Genomic DNA, 26,477 nt, shown 5'->3' on the forward strand with positions numbered 1-26,477 from the left:
GCATGACAATATTTCCTCTCTCTTTTAAATGTCAAAGTATGATTTGGGGGGCTGTTATTTAAACACACTGACCTGCACAATAACCAGAAGTACTTTATTTAAATCTGTCTTGAGCTGGGACTAGCCTTAAGCGCTTATAATCTGTCACACTTTGACACCAAATGGGTTATTATAATGAGAGTAATTCAGGAGTGAGACCTGTGAATGCTTTCTCCCTGGAGAATTTACACATAAACATGTGCAGGCAGATACATATGCTTTTTTGTTATGGATTTTCCTTCTTGCTACATTATGGGCTTCCTTGGAGAAGTGAAACCATTTCTGTTGTCAGTGGATATGGGAGAACTGAAGGAGGGAGAAGAGAGCAAGGGAAAATAAACCCCAACATTGCTTACTTTGTTCTGCCTGGAGGTTCACAGTACTCTTAGCAAAGGCCAAGACAAATGAAGCCTGAATACTGGCTTGAGCAGCTATAAAATGGCATTGAAGGCAGTTCCCATGTGAACAAAAAAACCAAATTTAACATCACTGTATCTGAAAACAAAGTATCATCTTCTAGTTAGCCGCTACTAACTATACTGCAAGTATACTAGCCTGGACTTATACGTCCTCCTCTGTTCAGTGGGGAAGCTCAGCAATTGTAACAACAAAGTTTTAGAAAAACAACCACGAAAGCTGCTGATGTGACAGGTATTAGGGCTGCCACAAGACTTTTTGCCATTTTTCAAGTTAGAAGGAAAGAGAAAATTTTAGATTTGTGCATGTGTACTTGTGTGCAAATGGAAGGCCAAAGTTCTGAAATACACTGACAAAGCACTGGCACACACAAATGAAAAAGCATCCAGATTTGTACTGAGGGGTGTGTGTGTATGTGTATCTGCTGACAGGAGGTACACAGAACTAACACAAAACTGTTCTTCTCAACAATCAGGCCTAAATGGCAATGCTAAAATGGGGGAATATTTTCAGCACTGTAATTATGTGATAGTGCAAATTGTCATCCACTGCAGTCGGACCGCTTACACTGACTATTTTCTTCGTCTGGCTGATCCAAAGATTATTGTGCAAGATACTTTTAAAAAGAGTAACAGAAATAGCCTTTCTAAATATATTATTTTTCTTCTGATTTACACAAATACTTGTGCCTTTAGCATCATCTCCATTGCTTAGATTTTACTACAGAACAATCAAGGAGGGGGGAGAAACTTAAAAATTAGTTGTTCCTACCACACTGATTCAATGCTGAGCTGCTTAGCAAAACAGTCACAAAAACTTATTGTTTGTTTACAAGCTGTTGTCATCACATTAACCATTTTTCCAGTGAAAACATCTGCCTGACAGGCTACCTACCTGGTAGCCATTTAAAGCCCAACAGAACAGGAGTGTCATACCACATCAAACTCTTGAAGAGCAACATAAGAGGCACAATGTAATTCACGAGTAATGATGTTAATAACAACACAACTACCCAACATTTGCACAGCTGAATGCATGCTGAGATCAGAATAAATCTCCCTATCCTGTTTTACAGATAATAAAAACTGAGGAGGAGATCCAAGATTAGTAATGATCTAAAATAAGGCCAGAAGAATAATAAAGTAGTAGAATACAGTGAGGAAAACACAGCACAAGTCTGTTAAAAATAAATCCTTAACTTCATTTGATCCTAATGACAGAAGGGTGTGTGACTGAAAAGCATTTAGTGATAGTGAAATATCGTAGGGTTTTGTTTGTTTGTTTGTTTGCAGGTTGCAGCCATTTGATTTTCTTTTTATAAAGTTCCATTTTTGTTAATTAAAGTGGTTTTGGTCTGAATTTCATGGTGACCACAGCATTTGGTCACCACTCTTCAAACCCACAGGGAACCCCTGAAATGCCTTTATTGCACAGCATTCTTGCAAGTGCAGCAACACTTCCATATTTGAATTTATTTGTGTAAGAACAAACTAAGCTCTTGGTATTCAGTGCAACCTGTACTGGATAAATAGAATATAATGCTGTGTGACAGAAAGCAGAGAATGACTGAAAAGTGGGCCAAGTCAAATGGCTTATAAACTCATCAGAGCTCTGCTCTTGGTAACCTCTGCCAACCTTCCCCACACATGGATTTGTATAGCAGCTCTAACAGCAACTTGCTTGCACAACTGTCCTCATCAGATGTGATATCCGAGCACTGAGGGGATACATTTCTTAGCCCAAGTGGAGTGCGTGATGCATAAAAGATGCTTATACTGTCCAGCAAGCAGGAGCATGCATGAACGGGTTTATAGGGAAAAAAAGAAATTTGCCCTGTATGGCATGATGCTGTCAATCTGAACCAGAATGTCAAGAAGGGTGATTTAGTTTAGTGTGACTTGATATCAAAATGAGAATGACTCATACAACTCTCACTATGCATCTTCTATTTCTGTGCATGTTTATAAATAGCTGTATTAAAAAGTCGGAAGGCCCTATGAACTCTCTCCCAGAAAGATTACTTGAATGTGGCAAGAGTCTGTTCCCAGCACATAAACAGCCAGAAGGTCACCAAAGTGTGGTGCTAAAAAGTTACAGAAAATTATTCACTCACTCAGTTTCCTCTGGTGGGACACTGTCTTGAGAGAGGCTCAATCCCTGAGCTCCCTCATCTTTCACCCGGGGATGCTGTCTCCCACCACCATGTTCAGTCACATCCTTGCCCTGCTTTTGAGCACCTTGGACTGCACTGTGCTAGCAACCAACTGAAAATCTAATAAAATCCTCATCATTTCATGCCAGCTCTTCAGTGTATTTTTTCATAGTAAAATGTCATCCGGCTGACAGCAGCACGCTGAATGCAACTGTGCATGTGCAGCAGCATGGTGAGGAAGTTCTCCAGAGGGATTTCCCAGCAGACATGTTTTCACTCACCTATCTTTGCCCAATGGCCTGGAGCAGTTAAATGTTTATCAATATTATTACCAGCACTGTTACCATCAGTCTCGGCTCTCTGGCACACCGGGCAGTTTCACAAGAGCAATGTAGTGCACGTGTCAGCATGATTTCAGTTGGCTCTCTTCTTCATCTTTGTCTCAATAGATGCCTGAAACCTACTGCAACCACTGCAACAGGTATTTAACGTGTTGGTAAGATTGACAGCCATCATTAAAAAAATCTCATGCTGTTAGGTTATTATTTAATATGATTCTTACAAGGCTACTTATATGTCCAGCTAGAACGGGTGCTCCCATCTGAGCTCATCAACAAAGTGAAGGGCTCCTCCCACTCATATTTCCCCAGGCAGAACCTAAAACCTTAAACCCCCTTTAAAACTAGAAACCCTCCTACCATTTTTTATGTCTCTCCCTTTCTGTCACAAGAATCTTAGGCTGTTCAATCACAGTCTTGTACTTGCACAGTGTTATGTGCCAAATCACACAGTGCAGTCACAGAATTAGCTTTCTTCATGAGTCCCATTAAACAGATGGCTATTCTTCTATTTTGTTTTGGCTTTTTTTTTCCTAACCACTTCTGTGATTTAAACTAGTAGATCTTCTGACAGACTGTGTAAACTGTTTCCTCATCTGAAATAGTTTTTGTTGCCTAAGAAAGAGTACTCAATCTAAGATGCTCCCTTATTCTTTATACAATATCAATTAATGAAGTACTGCATTCTTAATTTCCTGAAGATCATATTTTAAGGTACACAATTTCTGTGTAACATCTGACCCTGAGGCGAGGCAGAATGTCAATAAACTACACAAAGTCCTACACTGCAATTCTGTTTCAAAATATTTACTCTTTCTACAGAGGGCAGTGAATCTCCTACACAACCAAATCAAGCCAAAAATAATCTTGACACAATACTAATCGAATTAGAAGTGTCTCTGAGGTAAGTGAAAATTCTCATTCATGACTGAAAATCACGCTTCCTTCTCAACACACTCCTGCTTTTACAATTTAAGAACGGTTACTCTCTGAAGGAGGAAAAGAGTAGGACTCTTGAGGTCTGTGGTTAATCTCTAATGGCACGAACAGCATACAGCAGTCGACTTGATTGATGAGTCCAAAGAAGAAAAAAATGCTTCCTCAAATCACTGGTTGCCTGCAAGAGCTCTGTGGCATGGTGACAACCAGGGCTCCAAAATGATGGATTTACCTTTTAGTAAAACAAAATTCCAGATAAAACTGTATTTCTCTTAGTCTCCCACAAGAAATGGCTATGGTTAGCTCAGCATGTAAAGTTTCTTCCAATTCTTACATGATTTTATCAGCAATTTTGAGCTGATCCATAAAATGCATCTCCATTTAAATAAAATAATCACAGAAGATTTCTAGCTTTCCCAGTACAATAATAAATACATATAAGCTGAGCTGAACTTCCTCCTTCCTAATACATTATAGAAAAAAGTCATACATGATTCTGCTTTGAAAAGTAAAACACAAGGGAAAGAAAAAAAGAAATAATAAAAAAATCAGCTTGATACAAATGACTATTTCTCATGAAGAGGAAAGAAGCACGGATCCTTTAGAAGAGAAATATGTCAATACTGGTTAATAGCTTCCTTAGAAATTACAGTTACAGTAAGCATTAGTATTTGGACTTTTAACCCCTCAAATCATATGGAAGCTGAGCTTGGGGAGAAGATATTCCAGCTATTACTGAATCTCCTCCAGCCTCAGGTGGAGCCAGCATAGGAGTATTTGGGGTTTGCAGAGACAATACAGCCATTTAGGCCAAGAAGCAAAACCACTTCACCCTGCTGAAACTACAAGTGGGGCTCATTTCAGGGTGACCCATCAGGATCTCTAAGGAGCAGAGCGGAAATGACCAGACAGCTTGAGCCTGGAGAACTGTGAATGGCCTGAATTTGAACAGGAGCAACTCCTTCCGTGTGACTGAATGTTAAATAAAAGACCAGGCAGAAAGAGCCTTTCTTGCCAGGGGCTTATTTCAAAGGCAACAGATAACGCAGGCCCTGGCTCCAATTATGGCTACCAGTCCTATCTTAGCCTAGTTTACTTTGGGGATTTCACAGTTGGCAGCCTTTCATCTGGAAGTAGCCTGGTTTGAATAAGCAAAGAAACTTGAATGAGTACTTAACCTTCCTGCACTCCACCGAACTTCCCAGCAGAGAAGAACAGCACCTCCAAGCTTAAGGGGAAAAGGGAAAACAATGGAAAACATATACTCTCTCCAAGGATTAAAGACGGTAAGTTTTACTGGAGCACTTCAAGACTTCCTGCTACGAAACTGCAGCTTTCAAAATCACAATTAGAATTTTAAACCCAAGTCTGAAGATCAAAAGGGCCAGACTGGAAAATACTGCACAAAACTGACAGGCACTAGGATGTAAAACAACTAAAACAGTTCTGGGTTTTATTTATATTATTATTCTTTTTAAAAAATTTATTCCCCATTTCCGCCTCCTTCTTTTGCCTTTTGACATTTTAATGCACCATGTCCATTACTGTATTTCCTCACCGGTACCTTCTAGCCCATCAGCAGTGCTGCATTACCCTGCTGTTGGAGAAAATAATACGGAAAAAGTGCTTTGCTGGCACCAGCAACACGGATTATGAATTATACATACATAGCAGGAGAGAAATAGCTGATGGAAGGTTAGTGTGACTGTGTGTGTGCAAGTGTGCATGTGCATGTATACACATGCACAGACTAAGAAGAAGACATCTAGAATGCACTTTTAAAACTAATTTATGCTAATTGTGTTTCTCTGTACAACAGAAATTCTCTAATATCAGTGCAGCTTTTCTAGATCAGTATTAAGACTGATTAAAAACTTACTAAATTCTTCTCACCACACTACAATGAGGCTGTGGTATCTAACCAGTTGCTAAGTAATTTAGAACCAGAACCACATTCTAGAATGCCTAAAAGTATATCAAAGCAATGCCACATCATGTATTATTTTAGAGACTGAACACCACTTCACACGTGGCATGGGGATCAGCGGGAGATAATGTAAATATCCACCACAATTTAGCAACCCAATGGCCAGGATTTAAAGTGACCAGAGGCTGCAAATAGCAAAGCTGGTTTCCAATTCCTCAGTTTAATAAACTACTGTCTGAATCGTCACCTCTAAAATCAATGGCACTGAATTCTAAATTCACTCAATCTATAAAAAAAAAAAAAAAAAAAATTACTTTAATTTACAAAATTGCAGCATGCAATCCTGAGAATCATATTAAGGTACATTGAGGTCAAAGGGGTGCCTTCAAAGATAGGATTGCTCCTCATGTAGGCACATCAAAACTCATTTTGTTGTAATTAGTTCAGGTATTGATAACTGTAGATGCACCAGCAAAAGGCTCATTTTAGCATCCAGTTGGATGCACATTTTACAGCCACCTAGCACTGAATTACATCTTCTAAGGCCACAATTCTAACAGCATGCAAGCCAGCTGTTTTACAACTATGTTTTTACCTTTCCATATACTACAGTCACACTTTGAACTACTAAGAAGACATGCTCAGAATGACACTCACTGCTAGAATGAGAGATGCTGAAAGTGATGGTGAAAAGCATCTAGCTCTAAAGATGTCTTTTGACCTCAGGTGCCAACCTGATAAACAGTTTTAAACTAGGAACTTGCTGTAGGAAGCAAAAGCTCAGAGACAGTGCACACATACTCCTGCAAAGATTCAAGCTGGGCATCTACGAACTGAGGAGATCAAAACTGGCTGGTACTAGAAGATATTGGCTAAATTTGCTGCCTTTCACATAAACAGGGAAAACACAATCTCATACACTTAAAACTGTTTGTTTTTACTGAAGGCTTACTGTGTTGCAGTTTTGGGCACACAGGAATATTTATCTATCACTATAATAGATACATGTATGGTTCTAAGAAGAGCCACAGTGTGATAAAAGACTTGATCTTTTGGAGCCACCTGGTCCTTGAAGGTCTCCTCTGGGTTCCAGTCTCCAGCAGCAGAACCAGCCCTTGGGGTTTCAGTCAATGTCAACCTAAGTCATGAAGAGTCTTTTCTTACATGGATATATTAGGTCTTTAACATAGAGTCCTCACCAGTCGATGCTTATGCTGAGACCAGGACAAGACAAATATAAAAAGGAAAACACTGTTTTGTAGTTCCTTCACACTCTCCTCCTGAAAATGAAGGGAATTACTACACAGGGTACTAGAGAGTTATTTAACATTGCCTGCTGTGAACTTTCACTCAGAGCAAGCTTGAACACCCTGGGCAGTGTGAAACAATGAAGAGGTTCAATGAAGAGGTCTTAAAAACACCTTTCTTTTCTCTAGCCTGACATGCTAGTTATCATTTGGGAAACACTGGCCTGCATGCAGAGGACAGACTAGCCCATTGTAAGATTTTAGGTTACAGGGAAGGTATTATGTAACTGTAGAAATTAATCTAAGCTTAACATAAAGCAGATCTCAAGATGAGGTCAAAGGCTAATTCAAATGGTGTAAACGTAGTATCTTCCACAGCCACCACTTTCATTTATGTGATTTTTATCTTTTCTAATGAAAAGGGTGGTGGTCTGCTCTGAGGATGATACCTCGGTATAACTGGCTGACACTCAGATCTTGATCATCCTGCCCTGGTTAATGAACATCAGTTTTGGGCTCCAGTGGAAGAGATTTTTTTCTGATGCATGCCATTTAAATTCATTTTATACAGCTGCTTAGTGTGGCTTGGCAAGGCAGAGGCAAACCAGTGTTCTATGTCTAAATGAGACTCCTGAGCTGGTGAAGGACAGATCCTGTCTGTGGATTAACAGCTGAAGATAAATTTCTCTCCCCTATTGATACTTGGCTACTGAGTCAACAAGTTGACCTTGAAGTGGATCACGACCAACTTGTACAGAAATACTGCTGTGTAACCATGACTATGACACAACCTTTTAATTTTAATCTGAATTCTGCACAGACGAGGGTGTTTTATAGTAATAAAAATCCAACAGTTTTTGAGGTCCACAGCCAAATCTTATAAACTCAACACATTCAAAGAAAAAGGCTGGGCACTGCTCATGCTTGTTGGCATACAGTAGTGGATGTCTTTCCAGTCAGGCAAAGTAGTATGGTGGGAGTGCTCTCCCATTTCACTAAGTTTTGTTTTTTGAACAGGATAACCAGTAGACTTGTGTTCTAATTTTTTGGTTTTCTTTCCGCTTTTTCTGTGCACATATATGAACAATGTTATTAAGGAAAAAACCAAACTAGCAGCTACAGAAAACTGGTAATTAAAACTTGTTAATTGCTGTGACAGCAGCAATTATTTGGGTATTACAGATTTCCTACAGAGGCAACAACTGAATTTACATGATGGCAGGGAAGTCCTTAAAGGTTAAAATCTCAAATGAAGATGGACCTGTTTGCGAGGAAGCAACAGGCTGGGAGCCAACACAGATACCTTCTCCCAGTTCTGTGATTTATGATATGGTTACAGAAAACAGTGTGAAGGACTCTGGTGAGAAAACAGTGCCTGCGCTTCAGGCAAATGTTTTGCAAAGGATACTCAGTGCTCCTAAAAATCTTCTAGAGACTAGTTTTTCAAATACATGCACACTCAACTACAGGGTACTACAACTTCCTTGAAAATCCCATTAGGAAATGCTGTAATCACTCCTGCAGTACATCATCTCTCAGAAAGAGATCATACTTTGGGGGTTGCAGTTCTCTGCCTAGGCAGCAGTGACAATACCACCAAATCCAGAAAATTTGGCAGCACCGCTGCAGACAAGAATACCAACAATGAAGAGAGAAAGATGGTGCCTGGGTCAGGGGAAGGAGACATCTCATCAGCCATGATGAGGTTCTTCATTTCCCTTTTAGTCACAAGGAAATGGAGCTGTGCCAAAAGCCATGCAGGTATGTGAGTGAGCGACATGCAGATTTTCGTTGTACTGTCACAGTGATGTTAGTAAAAAGAAAACAAAAAACTAAAATCCCCTCTACAATGCAAGTATTTCTGTATATTTTATGTGATTTTTATACTCCTTCAGCAGCCAGATGGCATGATCATAAACATTTTTAAAGAATGCTAAGGTCCCACAGCAAGTCCAGTTTACACTGCTACCTACCCGTACTGGTCAGGCTGGTGCACTGAGGAGCCTGAGTGTTGCCATAGTTTGGGTGTTGTGAAGAAAACAGCCCCAGACTGGATGGGATAAGTGGGTGACCTAATGTGTGGTGGCCTAAAGCAGAATGAAAGAACAGCCTCTCTGGATTTGATCTGTATCACAAATCCGAGTCACTGTCAAGTACATGTCAAGTCGTTCCTTCCATATGTGAGTCTGGAGGACTTCCAGGAATAGCCAAAAGCCATTATGCTTTCTCCCCTACAGTTGACTTGAGACCAAAGAGGGAAACAGTGTGCTTGCAATCTCCTGGCGTGAGAGCAGCGTGACAAGTTCCTCCCAATTTGCAGTTTATAAACAACCCTTTTGTCAGTATTTGTGACAGAAATTCAGTGACTGCTCTTCCATAGGTGCTGGATCACTGGAATGGGCAGTATGTGATAGGAAGGCTCCGAAATGCTGCAGTTCTGTCCAGTCAGAGCTAGAAAGAAAAAGCAGTTCTACGAAACTGACTTGGGAGGAAGGTGTGAGATAGAAATGGTAATCATTTAACCAAGTTTTTGATCAAACACCACACACTATGCCCAATGTGTAAGTTGAATCACAACCAAATGCTTTCCACTTAATACGAAGTCTTTTCTTGCTGTCAAGACCAACAAATGTGAGCTTTTCCTTTCATTCTATGATAATAAAGAAATCCTGTTCCTGCAGCTGTAGTGATGGCCTATTTATTCCTTTGTGCCTGACCTATCAGCTTATAGCCTAAACCAGACAGACAGAAGCAGACTTCCATAAATCCTACTAGACAGGTCTGTTAAAACAAGCAACAGAAGAAAGGGACTGCTGGTTCACAGATATCTCCTGGAGTATGGTCTATTTTAAGGGAACCTGTTTCTATTTTACTAAGGAAGAACATGAAGCACACTAAATTTACTGTTATTGTTTTAAAAGTTTGCTGCTGTTTATCATTAGTAGCCACCTGCCTTTCAAGTTCTCAAAACAAGAAAGCAACAAATACAGGGACACATTAGCTTCCTATTTAATTGTTTAACATTGCATCTTGGAATAAGAGCAACTCTAGTGTTCACAAACACTGGTCTTGAATGATAAATACCTGGATGAATGTATGGGCATCTGTGTACGCATATGCATAAGTGCAGTGAGCAACACACACACATAAAAACATGTTCACCAGAAGAGTGAAACTAGATTTCTGTAATTCTCAAACATTATGGACCTTCTTGCAACAGAAAAAGGTAATGAATATGTCAGGAATTATTTGAGTCCAGGGAAATGTGGATGTTACTTAATCTGAAATATTTCACTAAAAAAAAAAAAGGTTTAACTCCAAATATTCAGGCATCTTAAGAATGACATGAACAGAAAACTGCCTTTTACCAAAACCCATATACAAATGGCAACATGTAGCTATGCTGGCCAAAGGGGAGACAAGAAGACATAGGATGGCTCCAAACTCTGCAGTTCTGTTTGCAGGTTCTCTGTTATGGATGCACAATGGCAGGAATCAACTCCAGATTACTACAGATTGTTTTTATGTCTCCTTCTGCCTCTCTCCTCCAGCTGTTCCCCTCAGCCTGCCCTCCTCTCCCCCTCTGCAGGCCTGCTCAGGAACAAGAACATCCCGCAGAAGAGAACTGCCATCAGCACTGCTGCTCAAAATGTGGGCAGTAGATGCAAGAGTTGATGGGCAGCTTCATAGGCTTCCTTACTCCCTGGCAGGGGCAAGCTGCTGAGGACATATTAGCTCTCTCTTTACTGGAGATAAAAAAAGTATAATCAGCTGATCAGTTTAAAGTTGCAGAGGGCTTGTCAAATGTCACTGCAATCCTGTGGGTTTTCCTAAAGCCTATAGTGCCAAGAACCAAACTAGAAGTGGCCATCATCTCCATTGTCACAACTGCTTTTTGAGAGGATAATTCAAACAGGCAACAGCATGCTTTCTCCTTAAGAAAAGGAGATGATTAAGAATAAGTATTCTTCGGACACACCATCTCCTCCCAGAGATAAGGGCACAGCTAGAACATCTATAAATGCACATTCACACACCTCTACAGTGCTGTTACTTCAGAAATTACAAGGAAAACATTCCTACTTATTTAAATTTCTTTCACCTGAGCGCATACCTGCTCTGAGCGGAGTTTGCAGCAGCCTGCATCACTGCAGCAGCCGCCTCCTGTGCCTTACGGTTCACAGTTGGCATGGGTGGGCCCATCCCAGGGCCTCCCTGCTGAGACATGCCAGGAGAATTGGGGGTCATACTGCTCATGTTTCCAGGAAATGGTCTGCTCTGCATCCCAGCTGATGGCATCCGTCCCAGGGGCATGGTACCACAAGGCTGGCTTGGCCCTTGTCCATGCATCTGACTGTTGGCATTTATACCCATGCCGGGTCCTGGGCCACTGTAACTTGTGTTGGGCACACCGCTGTATGTCGGTGGTCTGGAGTAGTTTCCTGAACAAAATGATAAAAAGCACAAAGAAAAACATTAAAACTTTTGAGCACATACTTCTATTTAGGAAGTTAGCAGCTGCAGAACTTACACATGTGAACTGAAGTGACCTACGCTGGCCTCAAAGTCAGGATGTTTTTACATATGAGGACAGAGAAGCAGCAGAACAAATTGCCCAAGGAGGTTTTGTAGACTCCCTGCGTCCAAAATCCAGTTGGATAAAGCCAAGAGTAACCTGGTCTGATCCTTTATCTGACCCTGATATGAGTACAAGGTCAGTTAAGAACAGCTCTTGAGCACTCTTCCAACCTGAATGGTCCTATGAACCTGATTTTCATGTACCCTCAAACATTTTCTGTCTAATATATGTTATGAGGCATCATGAAATAAAGAAAAGCACAGCCTCCAGAGGGTTATCAGCACAGCACACAGTACACGACTGTCTTATGCAGTAAAGAGAGATGTGGCACGTAAAAAGCCCATTACATAAGATCAAGGAAGACTCTTATTTTTGTAATTTCATGTTCTCATTCCTTTGTCTTTCTGCAGTTTCAGCAACAGGCTTCTTGCTCCTAACTGTTCTGTCCATTTGAGTCAGAGATTATTTGGAGTAGACTGGTGAGGATAACTGCTGGGGTCTGAGAAAGATTCCTGCTGCCTCCTGCCCCACCCCTGCTTTCCTAGTAAGTTCAGTTTGGCTATGCCAGCAGAAGGGGTGGTAGCTTACAGTACACCTCCTCTGAGAAAACTAGTCTTACACAAGTAAGCAGCAATAGTACAAAGATGCTAATGTAAGCAGGTGCCTCACGAAGGATGGCTGAACCCAATCTATGTTGTCACTGGAGTAAAGTGCTCTGCTTGCAGCAGCTTAACTCATTTGAGTGCTGATTTTCCTGTCACGTTGAAATCTCAAGAAAAAGCAAGTATACAGCATACAGTGTTACAGAAACAAACCCAAGCAGCATGAGAAAGAGGGAAAAAAAAAAGCAAGCTAAAGATATGATAGAAAACTATTTTAGGAAACGTATCACATTACACACTTCAGTCATCAGTTTTGACTTGTCTTCATTTCCATCTCATCCAGATTAGTGGAAACATGACCCATTCCCTCCCTGTGGGATGCCACACAGCAGAGTTTCCTGATTACTCTCAGATATTCCCACGCTTATTCGAAGGCAGAAGCCCTTGGACTCTTGCTCTGAATGTGGAGATCAGCCATGCCTCTCCTCAGGCCTCAGCTACCAGGCAGAGGAGTTGGTGGCATCCAACCCCCGTTTGTATTTAAAATAAACATATTCATCCATCATTTGAATGCACACATAATTAATTCATATGCTCCTGCTGCTGTGTTTTCACTAATCTTCTCCTCTCCACCCTGTAACTGACTCACTCTACTACAAGATCTCCTCGGCGAGAACGTGTGAGACCTACACTTCCCATGGAAATGAAGCAACCATTCTCTCCTGTTTTAAAATCCAAGTTTCTGCCTGGGGGTCCTCATGGAAGTATGTGGTTCAGCAGAGATGAAAGGCTCCAGATTCAGCTTTATGCTGGCTTAAGACTGCCCTGTCACTTCTCCTCCTCCTCTAGGCTTGGCTGCTGGCAGCTGACTGTTCTCTGTTCAGTGAGCCATTGCCCCCAGCCGGAGTTTTGGTTGCTGAGACCTGCTCAAGCCATGCATCTGATCCAGCATATGTGACTACAAACTGAAGGGCTGACTAGTTTCACACTGCTCTGCTATGTGTTACAGGCAACAGCACACAACTTGGATGTTGCTCTGGGTTTCCAGCTGCTTTGTGCAAGAAAAATGTAATACAGCAAGATAGTGTATATGTGCACTCAAAGATTATGCACAGCAGTTAGCACATCTTATGTACATGCTATTAGTAACACTACTTCCCAAAGTGAAGCAAATTCCCTCCCTAGACCAGCAGACCTGATATCCATGATCACTGGGAGCTACTGTCAGTCCAATTTACATAAAGCCAATTTGTTTTGTCATTTAGGGTCTACGAAGCACATTCAGCAGCACGCGTGGAGGAGCAAACACCAATGCTAAAACATTACTGCTGTTTTGATGCTATTTCGAATTGGGACAAAAAATGTAATCTTTTGTGCTTTGGCTTTTCCAGCATATGCACAACACAGAAAAAAATGTGGAATCTTCTCCATAAAAATATGTGGCTCAGTTAAAATAGCTTCTAATCGTTCATCTCCAGGGATACACATCCAAGAGCACCGGGAAGTTGTATCTTTTTAGTAAGGAAAACAAGTTTCAATGGTTTTTTCCGTATTTTTTTTCCCCTAAGCATTTCCTCAATACCTCAAGTACTAGCTATTCTTATACCTTTCCCAGACCATAAAAAAAAAGGCAAAATAAAAGCCAAACAAAATACAAGAGGAATTGCCAGGAATGAGGAGTGCAATCTTATTTCCATGTTTCTCTAATAGATTAGTAATTTGTTGGCAGTGGCTTTGACAGAAAACAGATGGATGCAGCATTAAACACAATGAATGCAGCAGATGCTAGGCCAGCCCACATCAGCTGGACGTGTCAGGCAGCCAAGTTCAAGAGCCCACACTTTTCAAGTGGGTACAAGCCTGGCAACAGCGGCTGCACAATACTACTGAACAACTCCTCCCCTCCATATCTGAGGGATTTTTGATTCCAACTCCCCCTTGGCAGACTAGAATTGTACCCAGAGAGACTACATCTCTAATGCATGAGAAAAAACAATGCTGTAACAGGAATCAGGAGGAAAAAAAAAGTGTAATGAAGATAAAGTATAAAAAAGCTGACTAACAACCTGCCAAAGACAGATGTTCATACTTACTGCTGAAACCCTGGTCCACTTTGTTCAGGTTTGCTGAACAAAGTGCTCTGAGATCTTGCCATTTCTAGGCAAACAGAAAAGAGGGAAATTTGAGAACTACCTGTTAGCTTTGCTCTCTGCTTTAGAGACATAGATCACATGCATCGTATTAAAAATAGCATCTTAGGATAGTTCCAGAATTTTTTACATGTGCACTTAACCATCAAGCTTTTCTTCTACAGACGATTTAGATGTGTTGTTCTGAATTCCTCTAAACTATTTTACCCAGGGGACTTCAGTAAGACACAGCTGATATTTAAGTCTTAGCTCCACAGGCTCTTGCATACATGGGTCTGGATTCAGAGGTCCAGACTCTCAAGATACTCAGGGCATCTCATCCTTAAGATGCTACCAATTTTAATTAAAATCGAGGATTAAAATCAGTGGGAGCTAGACAGCAAAGTGCTTTTGTGAAATGAGTCCAACATTAAAGGTTACAAGGCACAAATACTCAATTCATACTACTTTATCACGAGCAAAAGGGGGTTTAACTTATAGTGAAGCTCTGGGGAAACATATTCAGTAGTGATTTCCCTCTTTGTTATATCCCCACAGAACAGCTTTACTGCTGAATTGAGTAGGAAAAGTTAGGAAGACAGGATGTATTTCTGAGACATTTTACTGATCCACAGGAAGCTTTTCCCTGCCCCGGTCTTAAAAGATCCAACTGACTACGGCATCCGACTGCTCTCCAGAGTGCATTTAATGGACATTTTGCTGTGACAGCAGTCTGATGCTCGGGTCATAGACCAGGGCTTCATTAGCCCCCAAGCTAGATGTTGTCCAAATACAAACCAAAGAGATTCTTTCAGTAACAACTTCCATCCTTGCGCTGCTTTTCTTTTTTTTTTTTTTAATTTATTCTTGGGGACAGGAAAATGCTGGGATTTAATAAAAAATTAAAATTAATGTTCTGTACTGCATGCTCCTGTGTTGTATCCCAGACACACACAGAAGTGTGGAGCCAAAGCCATTTATTATTTTTGTAGGAAATGGTTTCAGAGAATTGGACTAGGACCCAGTACAGAGCTGCTTCCTGGGAAAATACATTCTGCTCTTATTATAGATCTAAGTGTCATGCAAACACACAAAAATCAAATAAATCAACCATAGGCATGAAATGGATCATTCTGCTCTTATGAACTGGGGGCTAATACTTCCAATCCAAACTTAATGGTGTAGTCTTTACAATGGTGAGCAATTCCACTGCACACAGGACACTAGCCTTAAGCAATGGTTTTCAGGACAGCACATAGTGAAATCCAGTATTCAAAGCTGGATCAAAAGCTTAGTGTCCAGACTGCTTTGATGCATATATGAAAATACAAGTAGTCCTGTCAAATCCAGCCTAAGCTTAACAATATTCTGGAAGAAGGCCTATGTGAACAAAACATGGAAAACAAATCAGATCTGTGAGAATTACTTTAGTTTAATAAATTAAGAACTTGGTTTCAACCCAGGTAATTTTTAGTATATTTCCTATTTTGGCAGGAAAAGGCAAATGGGATAACATTATTATATATTCATCATTGCTGGCATATGATTATGCTTTGTAATAGGGTATGTCAAGAGTTGCAATTACAGATTACTTTTATTTAAAATGAAAAAACGCTATTAAAACCTTAAATCCAGGTAAACACATAACTTGGAATATATCACTATCATCATACCTGGATTTTATTAATGGTTAGATTAGCCTAGTTAAAATGTAGTATTCTTCTGGTCTAATTGTTACCTATAGAGCTGACAGTCTGCAAGGCCCTAATTTTATGATGATCAGTGCACAGAACCACTGGTACCTTCCAAACACTGGCAGAAGAACATGGTTTTCATCCATCACACTATTCACCAAACCCTTCTGAAGCGGCCTGTTAATGACAATGATGCTCATTTTCTTCCTGTCCCTCAAGTTCACTTTTTAATAGCAGTTTCTTCCTGACCATGACCCATAAAATCATTACATAGACACTTTCATCTACAGAGGGAGGAAAAGAACTGCTGAACTCAAGCAAAAAAAGAAAGTAGTATTTGGCGTGTTACTTAAATGCATTGATTTAGTACAAAAACCTTTCCATTCAATCAGTGTGGATGGCTAATGTTTTACTGCACTTGACACCCACTATTCCCATGGTTCGGAATCTCAGCAGCAGCAGTACAGCTGGAAGTCAGGATAGCACATCATAAATCCACTGGATTTTTTACCAGTTAAGCTAGTTGCTCACTGTGCAGATAAAAATAAGCACTTGGACAGCATTTTATGGCCACAAAATGCTTTCCAAATAAAAGGAAAGCACCAGTCAACTGGAGTTAGGTAATTAATCTTCGCACATGGCTATAAGGCATTACTAGCCCCATTTTATAGTTAAGGAAGGCAAAGCAGAGAAATGAATCTACTTGCCTAAGTTGAAAGATGATGTAAAAGGCAGAGCCAGAATTAGAAACTGGGAAATCTTGGCTTGTAGCCCTGTGCTCAGAACACTAAACCAAACACTACCCAGGGATGAAACAGAAAGGAACATTGCATAGGGCAGCAATGCTCTTTGCAAACAAACATCAGAACTAGTTCTCAGAAACTGTGGAGACTAAAATAACCATCCTTACTAGCATAGGCCAGTCATTGAGCCCTACAGAAATTCCCAGTGCTGGCTCAAGTCCTTTTTGAGGCTTTTAAGTAAGAAAGCAATAGTAGGAAGTGCTGAAATAGAAAAGCTTCTTTATGTACCTCTAAAGAAAATACTGACCCTTATATATTCTGTGGCTTGACTTCAACTTCATTAAACCCCTAAACAGATGCATACTTTATAAAGGTTATCCATTAAAGGCAAAACAATAGACAAGTTCAAGGTTGTCCACGGGCAGAAATTGTGTATTCTATTTTTGTTTTACTCCCCCACCAATTTTGTCAAACAAGCAAAATAAAAAGAACTGTCTCTCTCAGTCTAAAGGGTTAGTTAAGATTCACAAACCATATGCATTAGAGCTCAATATTCTATTTCCACAGTAGCCACTGTATTATTATGCTTGTTAGAAGACTTTACCCTCAAAGTCACCACGCAATTTCAGGTTGGCCTTGGGATTTCATCCAAGAAAAAAAGACTTATTTTGGGATTGGTGTTGTGACCCTTATTCCATGCTCTCTCAAATGCAGCCTCATCACAGAGATGACATGCTTGCGCTCCTAAACAATAGACCTGGCAATGCCACAGATTCATCATTTCCTTGCCTAATTTAGGTCACTATTTTTACACAGAGAAAGGTGCTAATAACAGAAACAGCTTCTTCCACAAGGTGCAGCTCCACCTTGGATAACAGCTTTATTTGTTTAGCCTTTTTTTTTTTTTTTAAGGGAGAGTGCTGTGTGTGTGCTTCTGTTGTTTTTAACACACCTACCCACATATATGATACACATATATATAGAAAAAATTTACTGTATCTATTACCAGGAAGCATTTTACCTTGTGGTCCATACTGGCTCATCTGAGGCCCATAAGTACCACTTGAATTACTCTGCTGAAAGCTACCAATTCCAGGATGCACCTGACCTCCAGGTGATGGGTGTGGTGACATGGAAGGTCCAGTCTGTTGAGGTCCATACTGTGACATTTGGGGGTTCCTCTGTATGCCTGCCATGAAACCTAAAGGGAGAAAAGTGACAAAGCAAAAATTAATATTCAGGTAACAGTTCTTTATTTTTAAAAAATCTTTGGCATTAAAGTAAACCAACCCTCTTTAGTTATCTCAGACTAAGAATACCCAGAAAACTGCTGTTGTTCATACAAACAAAACCAAACACATCTCCAAGTCAGCAAAGATGTCTCAACCACCAAAACCTACACATAAGGTGTGAAATCCTTTACTTGTAAAATAAAGACAGGGCAGTACTGCTTAGTTACAAATGGGTGTTAATTTTGAAATTAAAACAACTTTTAGGAAAAAAAATTAAAGGCAATTATATGCATTACCTAATTAGCAGTACTAGGGAATTTGCCTGATGACTTATGGTAGGAGTATCACGTCTTCCAAAATTATATGTTGCTACCAAAATGCCTCACTTCAGCATATAGAAACCTACTGTAAATACTCCTCTGCTGCCAACAAACTCACCAGAGCTAAAATTTACCTCTGTGTGAAGACTAGTCTTACCAGCCAGAAATAACAGTTGTTTTGTTATGTATTTGTGCTCTAGGTCCTTCTTCTACTCTTTCCCCAGCACATTCTATGGCATTCTCTCCTTTTTCTTTTCTGCAAATGTATTAATGAATCCCAGTTTAATTTAAGGTTCAAAAGCTACAGCAAGAGGCCTAGTGAAACGGTATAAAATGTAGAGGCTTCACATAAAGGAACAGAACTCATCCTATTAAATGAAGGAAGAAGAGGGTTTTGTGGTGGGGTTTTTGAAGTTTTCATGAACTGGGAAAAATGCTGCAATCCTGCCTGTGAAATGTCTGTGTAGGGGTGCTGGTTTTCTAATGTTTTATACCTTGAATGGTTTTAGTGCTGCTTCCAATGTTGAAGAGGATGTGCTGGAAAAGTTTAGGGATTTTTTTTTTTATTTCTGGAGGAAATCCGCTTTCTTTCCTGTTCTGCTTGCATATTAAATTTCATCTTTCCATTTCCCTGCGGGGCAAAACCCATGCGTACCACAGGCCAGCGCTGGCTGTGCTGCCATCGTGCCAAGTGAGGAGGGAGCCCCGGTGTGTGGCTGCCCAATGGGATCAGGGCCCTGGCACTGCTGCATTCCGGCCCATCCAGCTGCCAGCCCAGGATCCCGCGCTCTGGGGCCACAGAGAGCTGAAGCCTTACGTATCAAAGCTGCCCCTTTCCAATCTGCCCTGTTCCTTTTAGTGGCATGTGTGTGGGGAGGTGTGAACTTGAAAGCCAGGAGACACCTTGCCTGGCAGCACTAGTTACATCTTTCCCTACATGAGGGAGGGAATAACAGAAAGGTAGAACAACCAGAAGCTGCTGATGGGAGGATCAGAAAAAGAAGGGAAAAGGGGAGAGAGAGGCAAAGGCAAGTTGTGAGGACAGACAGACATGGGTGACCAGGAGGAGGCAGAGGAGACAAAAGGATGACTCTCCCACAGGACCGGGGTGTCCTCCCACTGGTTATCACCAAACATCACCACCCCCCTCCCCCAAACACTCAATGCCTGATTAATGAAAAGAGGTAATTTTTTCTGAGCCATAATCAGATGTGTGATCAAACTCGTAACTGAAAACACTGAGGTGCAGGTCATAAGGAGAAAAACCAGGAGATGAGACAACTCTGCACCCCTTGTGCCCAGTTCTTTCGTGCAACGAACAGCTCAACCTCTATTGTGCTAGAACTCCAACTGCAAGATTTGGCAGAATATGCATCAAGTTCTCCTGATCTTTGTGCAAGCCCCAAGACAAGGAACTTGATCACACCTGACCTGCTAAGTCAGGGCCTGGCACTTTCTCTGGAGGTAGAGCAGACATTGACACACGGCACAGAAAAAACTGAGTGCAAAATGGCAGCTCGGAAACTGGTCTGTACTGGTTGGAAAACTCCACACTTCTGCAAAGGAAAACTTGCATGACCTTCTCCATTTAGCTGTATTTTGGCATAGACCCTTTGATTTTTAAAACAGTTCTACCCTGGGTACAACTCTTATTACAAAGCCTATGTCTTCTGCTGACAGTGTTGGTAAGTAATTTAGAAACCTAATACAATCGTATGGCTGTATGAAATAAATGCCCATGTTCCTGACAGACATACACCATATATCACACTTGTGGGATCCCTTTGAATGAAAAAATTTGTACTGGTCACACTAAGATTTTTATTATAAAGACAGTGAAGTTACTCCTGTGTCTAGTACAAAAGTGAGGGGGGGGGTTTTCTGTTCACCTTTAAATCTATATAAGGCAACTTTCCAAACACTGTGCTAGCGATTAAGGTTTTTCAGCCCCATTATTATTGCAAGCAGTACTTTTCTTAACACCATAAGGAAGGGTGATACACTGAAAAGCTACTGGTACAGTAATTTCCAGTAGTGATGCAGAAGGACTGCTGGTTGTTGAAGCTAATGGAGAACATGGACTAATGTCTAATGAAAAACATGGAGATTATAATTTTTAACCAGCTCTGCTGTTGTCAAAAGGGCTTCTCAAGGCACCAGAGTAATAAGTAAAATAAGTGTTTCTACTCAAATGACCTCTTCTTCAGTAACCTCCTCCTCATTCATTTCAGATGCTGCGGAATGGACTGGGCAGCTATGTGTACAGTCATAAATAAAACATGCCAGGAAGAGAGTGGGGCCACTTGTGTCCATCCAGATAAACCTTCCCACTCAATCCTGGTAATCTTATCTGTATGACTTTCGTGCACAGTCCCTTGTCCTGCCTTATCCATGCTCTGGGCTGCGGCTCAGGGAGTGCTAATGGGCATTGGCCAAAACTAAGCTGAGGGCATGCCAGTAACTCAAGAGCACAGATAACTGTGTGATATTACTCAAACTCATGCTCTAGCCTTAGTTTAATAAAGATGTTGATTAACACAACAAAAAAGGAACACACTCCTAAACTGCTTCTGATGTGAGGCATTGGTTTCATCATCTCAGACGGTGTAAGATTCCTCTCAAATCAAGGCTGGCTTTGCTATCTTTCCTTGAAAGAAGATGAAGCATTAAGACAGGTAAAGAATTAAGGAAAAGGAATCCTGAAATTCAGGAAGAGTATCTATGCTGTGTTCTGTTACTATCTGTACGGTACATGGAAGCATGGCGTCAAAACAAGACATGCTCTAATTTCCTTCCAGCGAGCAGAGGAGTCCTTTCAGCTACAGATATGATGTAGAGAAGCTAAGAACAGTTCTTACTGTGATCTGGATTCCATTACAACATAGAGGAGTCTATCCTCATCAACCTCCATGAGAGCCCAGTCAACATTCAGAGATCAGTGCATGAGTTTGAAGTATTTCAAATATTTGCAGACAGCTCAGATGTCTTAGAGAGAAAAGGGTTCCTGGTCAATACATTAACATGCATGCATCATAAAGAAAAAACAACATCAATTCTAAAAATCTTATCAGAAATGAAAGGGAGCAGCTGGCATACATTCATTTTTCCTTATTTACACACATTTTCCCTAGTGTTCAACTTCATTTTATAGCCGATACAAAAACAAATAAATTTTCTTCCACAAAATTAGATCTAAGATAAAAGTTTTCTTCTGTAAAGAAAGGAAGTAGAATTACATTAGAGGTGCACTGGAGTAATGGCAGTGGAGTGATTCAACAGCCAGACTGCATCTGACACGTCAACCCCTGTGACAACAAGGTGAGTTGTTCTGTCTTTTAAACTGCTAGGAAACAGCTATGAGTTAAGCCTTTAAAAACTGCAGTGACAACATACTCATCAGTGAACAAATCTACTCCCTTCCCTTAATATTAGTGATAAAAAGAGATAGAGGTGATGCTTTACATGCCATCACAACAAAACATTACTTATTGAAAAAACACTTGAGTGGGTTTTGGCAAACTAAGCTATTTCAGAAGTAGCTGAATAAAGTGACCCTGTCAGAAGCATTCTCCTCGTTTAGTTAGCTGTTATACTACATTTACATACGTGAAGAATGACTGTATTAAAAACATTTTAACAGTGCAGAATCATCTTGGCAATTTTTTTTGTTCTCAGTGGAAGAGTAGCATACTATTAACAATTATCACACCATAGCAACAATGAAGTATGTTTGCATGTTCAAATAGAACATACATACAGGGTTTAAAAATGGTCAGGAAGCATTTTATTTTTCTTCTTTCTTTTTAGCAAAATATAGAGAAAAAATATAAACTGAGCAATGCTTATGATAAAAGAGCTTCTGCTCCTTTGATGATGGAAAATACAAAAACGAAGCCTCTGTTGTCCTAAACAGCACTAACACCTGGTAATACACTATATATATATAGCCACATAAATAATATAGCTAATACCACTTATGATGCCTTTTTAAAAACATTTAGAAACTTGTCTTTCCCTCAGGCATATATATACACAAAACAGATACACAACAGTAAATTACTAAAGCTTCATGAAATTATGCACTAAGGTTGTCTTAATTACATTTGTACGTTGACCAAGACAAAACCATCTGTTTCTTGAATACTATCTCCTTAGCACTACCCATGAAAAACACCTACTGAATGTGCTGGGTGCTGCTGTAAAATCTCAGACGGATTCTTCTGACATTTTAAAATCTTGGCTTGAATATGAAAAAACCTTACAGAAAAGTAGAAGCTCAAACAAAAAGGAAGTGACTACAAAGGAACAGGTTATTGCATATCAGTTGACGGACAGCAACTGTCCACTGGCACACACTTAACCCATGGTCAATGAGAGGTCTTTTGATTTAGCCAGGAGTAGGGCATTGATTTTCATGAATGAATTAAACCTGAAAACATGTGGAACACTTACTCATTTTAAGCTCACAAAAACGTTGGAGTTTACAGCGATAGCAGATCACCATTAACTTACACATCTGATAAATAAAAAATGAGGAAAGGTACAACGTGCAACAGTATATTGTATAAATGAACTTACCTAAGTAAAAAATACTCAGGGCTATGGCTCTTTCTAGAGGGGCATGCTTAGTGACAGAACTTGGGACGAAAACAACTGAGGAACCTTTCCGAATAAGGAACAAGGAAGTTCCCCTTGTTCAAGGGCAGAGGCTAAAGAAAGGGCTAGACAGGCTTATTACTCTGAAAATCATGGAATAAGAAAAGTAAAAATAGATTGGATGCATACAGTGATCACCAACTAATTAGAGAAAAATAACATAAAATCTTGTACTTATGAATCAGCTCAAAAAAATTAAGTACGTGAAGAGATATTTTCCACTACCTCTAAAGGAAAAACTTGTGTGTGGGGAGAATCACAGAAATTTCCAATGCTTGGTATTTCAGCAAGGCACTGGTCAGTACCCTTGAGAAAAAAGCGCAAATGTTTGTACACCCATGACACAAGTTTTTGGCAGACCTTCCTTCCTCAGATAGCAGTTTGGGTTCTATCCACTCTCTCAGGATTTTCAACAGAGAATACAACAGAACTGCAATGGATCTAAAGCAGTGACTCCCATATCTAGCTCATCTGTGGACAAACAACACTGAGATAGACGTGTCAGGGTAAAACTAAACAAATGAAAAGCATTATTCTGTGATTTGGCACCCTGTTAGCATGGCAGGATGCTGAGGAACATCACAGTCAGACTGAAACACTGCCTAGCCCACCCATTTCAGATGGCAAGGACAGCTCAGGAAGGCTTTGGACTGATGAACCATGTCTGGGTTTTTGCCCAGCTAAACATGTCCACAGTCAGCACCTCAGAGCACTGCAAGGAAACATCCAACAGAACACAACACACACATTAATTGTTTTAGTAATTGAAAGAGTTGGTTATTCTCACATAAGCCTGTGATACCAGAACTCTAAATATGCAACCAGATTGTCTGCAGACTGTTGATGGTACTTGAATGAACATCTTCAAATGGTGTGGTCAAACCTGGAGATGTGTGGCTTACAGACAGCAGGAGCTAAGAAAATACTATTGTGCCATTGCTTATGGGAGGCCAGCTCTACCTGGCCATAAACTACTTACTGTCACAGGCAAAGAATGGCGTGGTACCTACCACTAAGGTGCTACTTAAAATAAACACTGAGAAGGACACAGTGAGAGAGATTTAGGTACTGGAAAAAACCTAAGCAGACAAAAATGTTATACAGGTCTAAACAAATAACAGCAATTAAGAAACTGGTGAAGGTTTGACCCATGTATCAGAATACAAACCAAGTAAATCAAGTGAAATCATGTGGGTGGCATAAAAAAACCTGGTATCTAGAGCAAGCAGGCACAAGATTTCTTTACATTTGAGATACCCCATCTTACTTTCATTTTCCAGAAAGCAACCTTAATAACATATGCCCAGCTAGCCCTATGTTTGACACACACGAAGCATCTGACTTAGCAATATGCACCACAGGGTGATGGGTTGGTGAGCATGAGTGGCTGAGCCTGCAGTATCAATCTCATTTAGACACTGCAAATACTAATTCTCAATATTCCTGTCCAGTTAATAGGCAGGTAAAAGAAATAAGAAATCAAATAAATAAAACACCTGCACTACACCAATGCAATATCTTCACATATAATATTTTATAAAAGCTAAAAAAAAATATTTAAAATTTCTTCTTTCTTCTCCAATCACATTCTATTTTTAACAAAAAGTCCCAAAATGTTTTTAGGAGAAAGTTCTTCTTTGAGAAAAAAGAGCAAATGTTTGCAAACCCATGATACAGTTTTTGGCAGACTTTCCTTCCTCAGACATTCTCTCTCTCAGTTCTTCTGAGAACTGTTCTTCTTCTAATGAACTGCTCTTCTTCTAATTAGAGGTTCTTCTAATTTTTCTCCATTAACCGTGAAAAAACATAATCAAGTTTCTACACTGAGCTCTTTTTTTCAGCCCACATAAAATCCCACATAAACCATGTCATCTTCTCCAAGTCCATCAGAGCACCACTAAAACCATGTTGAAGTTCTCTAGGCTAGAGTAACAGTGACATGATTTCCCTCTGGTATCTGGACAATTTATTTTCACAATGGCATCTGCTAATATCTGCAGTACAACCACCACATTTCTTCACATCCATTCAACAAAGAATGTTTCTTTGCTTATGTGAAACAGCAATGGAAAACATCACCATAGCAAAATTAGTTCTTCCTGCAAAGATCACTGCAGTATTTCTCGTTTCCACAGAAAGACCAATGTTCTGTTTAAGAAAAAGTGCTGGACTGGTTTTCTTTTTCTTTGAAATTATTTTCTTATTATGCTTTAATATCTATCTTACAGTCTCCTCACTGTTTATTTGTCTGACTGCTTCTCTTCACAATGTGAATAGCTTTGGGGAAGACGGAAACTAATGACCTAGCTAAGGTTTTAACCCAGACCCCCTAGTGTTTTACCAGCTGTGCTATTAGGTTAACTGGCTGAATCTCCTATGCTTCTCTCTCTGATATTACAAAACCCCAGTCTATGTACAGCATGCAATAATGTTTAAATTTTTCCCACCCTTAAACCTCCCTCTGCTACTGCCTAGCCTTGAAATTCATATAATCTATCATTGATAAATTAGAATCTGGGGAAGGATCAGACAGATTACCCAGATGGTAGCCAGGGAAGAAATACCCAACCTTTCCTAATGCAAACCTTGCATAACGCTCTCTGATGCAAATTTTAAGTGCTATACTGAGGACAAAGAAGGAAAGACATCTGTGGAGACGTTCATGCACAGACTAAACAAAAACCACATTGCTCATCCCCCATTTTTCACATAATTTGTTACTGTAATATACCTTACACAAGATGCTTTTACTATGGTGCTTGAAAAATCAGGGTCACAGTGACTTGCAGTACAAAAGCGCCCACCCTGCCCTCCCAATTGCCCCCGAAGGGAATCCTGAATTTCAGCAGGTAGCTTGGGCTGCTAGAATTAATCTCAGCAGCAACATGAAAAATCTGAGGAGTCCGTCTGCTTTGCACAATCGACATTTGTTTAAGTTTTGCTAGTAACATGCACACTTAGGAAAATCACGGAGGAGAGCAAAGAAGGAACAGCATTTTATAATGTGTAATGTGCAAAGCCTGCAGGCTTAATGGTCTAAATCTCAGGTTTGAAAAATTTACCCTCCCCAGATACTGCTGTTCAAAGGTTCCTTGGATCAACTCAGATCTTCCTTTTCATGAAGTAAATATATTGAAGACCACTATATATATATTTTGTGGAGAAGACTAAAATATATGTCATGTGTCTTTTCTGTTGCACACATGTAAAATAAATCATAATGTTTCTTTCAAAAACACAAAATGAGTGTGTTGTCCCCAGTCCCAAAATGCCTTTGCCTCAGTCTTATTTTTACCATGATTTATGATTTGACTGATTTTTCCCTTCCTTGATTTGCAGCTGTTCCCTGATGAGTGTTTATTCTTTTGGGATCCTTTGGGATGGTAGGAATTATCCAGTGATAGCTATAAATATATACATTATATGGATTTCAACTCAGTGTCCTGTATATTAATTTAAGAAG

At 40.1% G+C, this 26,477-nt stretch overlaps 1 protein-coding gene across 8 annotated transcripts in view; it reads right to left on the minus strand.

Annotated features, from left to right (window-relative positions):
• ARID1B (AT-rich interaction domain 1B) overlaps positions 1 to 26,477 on the minus strand; it is a 327,188-nt gene that overhangs the window by 47,824 nt on the left and 252,887 nt on the right. For all 8 annotated transcript variants that reach the window (XM_082276898.1, XM_082276895.1, XM_082276894.1 and 5 more), the window contains 2 exons: positions 17,828 to 18,007; positions 11,174 to 11,501 (listed from right to left, as the gene is read on the minus strand). In XM_082276898.1, coding sequence (XP_082133024.1) covers positions 11,174 to 11,501; positions 17,828 to 18,007 — 508 coding nt within the window. The remainder of the gene's footprint in view (positions 1 to 11,173; positions 11,502 to 17,827; positions 18,008 to 26,477) is intronic.

This window comes from Coloeus monedula (assembly GCF_965178545.1).
Source record: "Coloeus monedula genome assembly, chromosome: 2".
Lineage (NCBI taxonomy): Eukaryota > Metazoa > Chordata > Aves > Passeriformes > Corvidae > Coloeus > Coloeus monedula.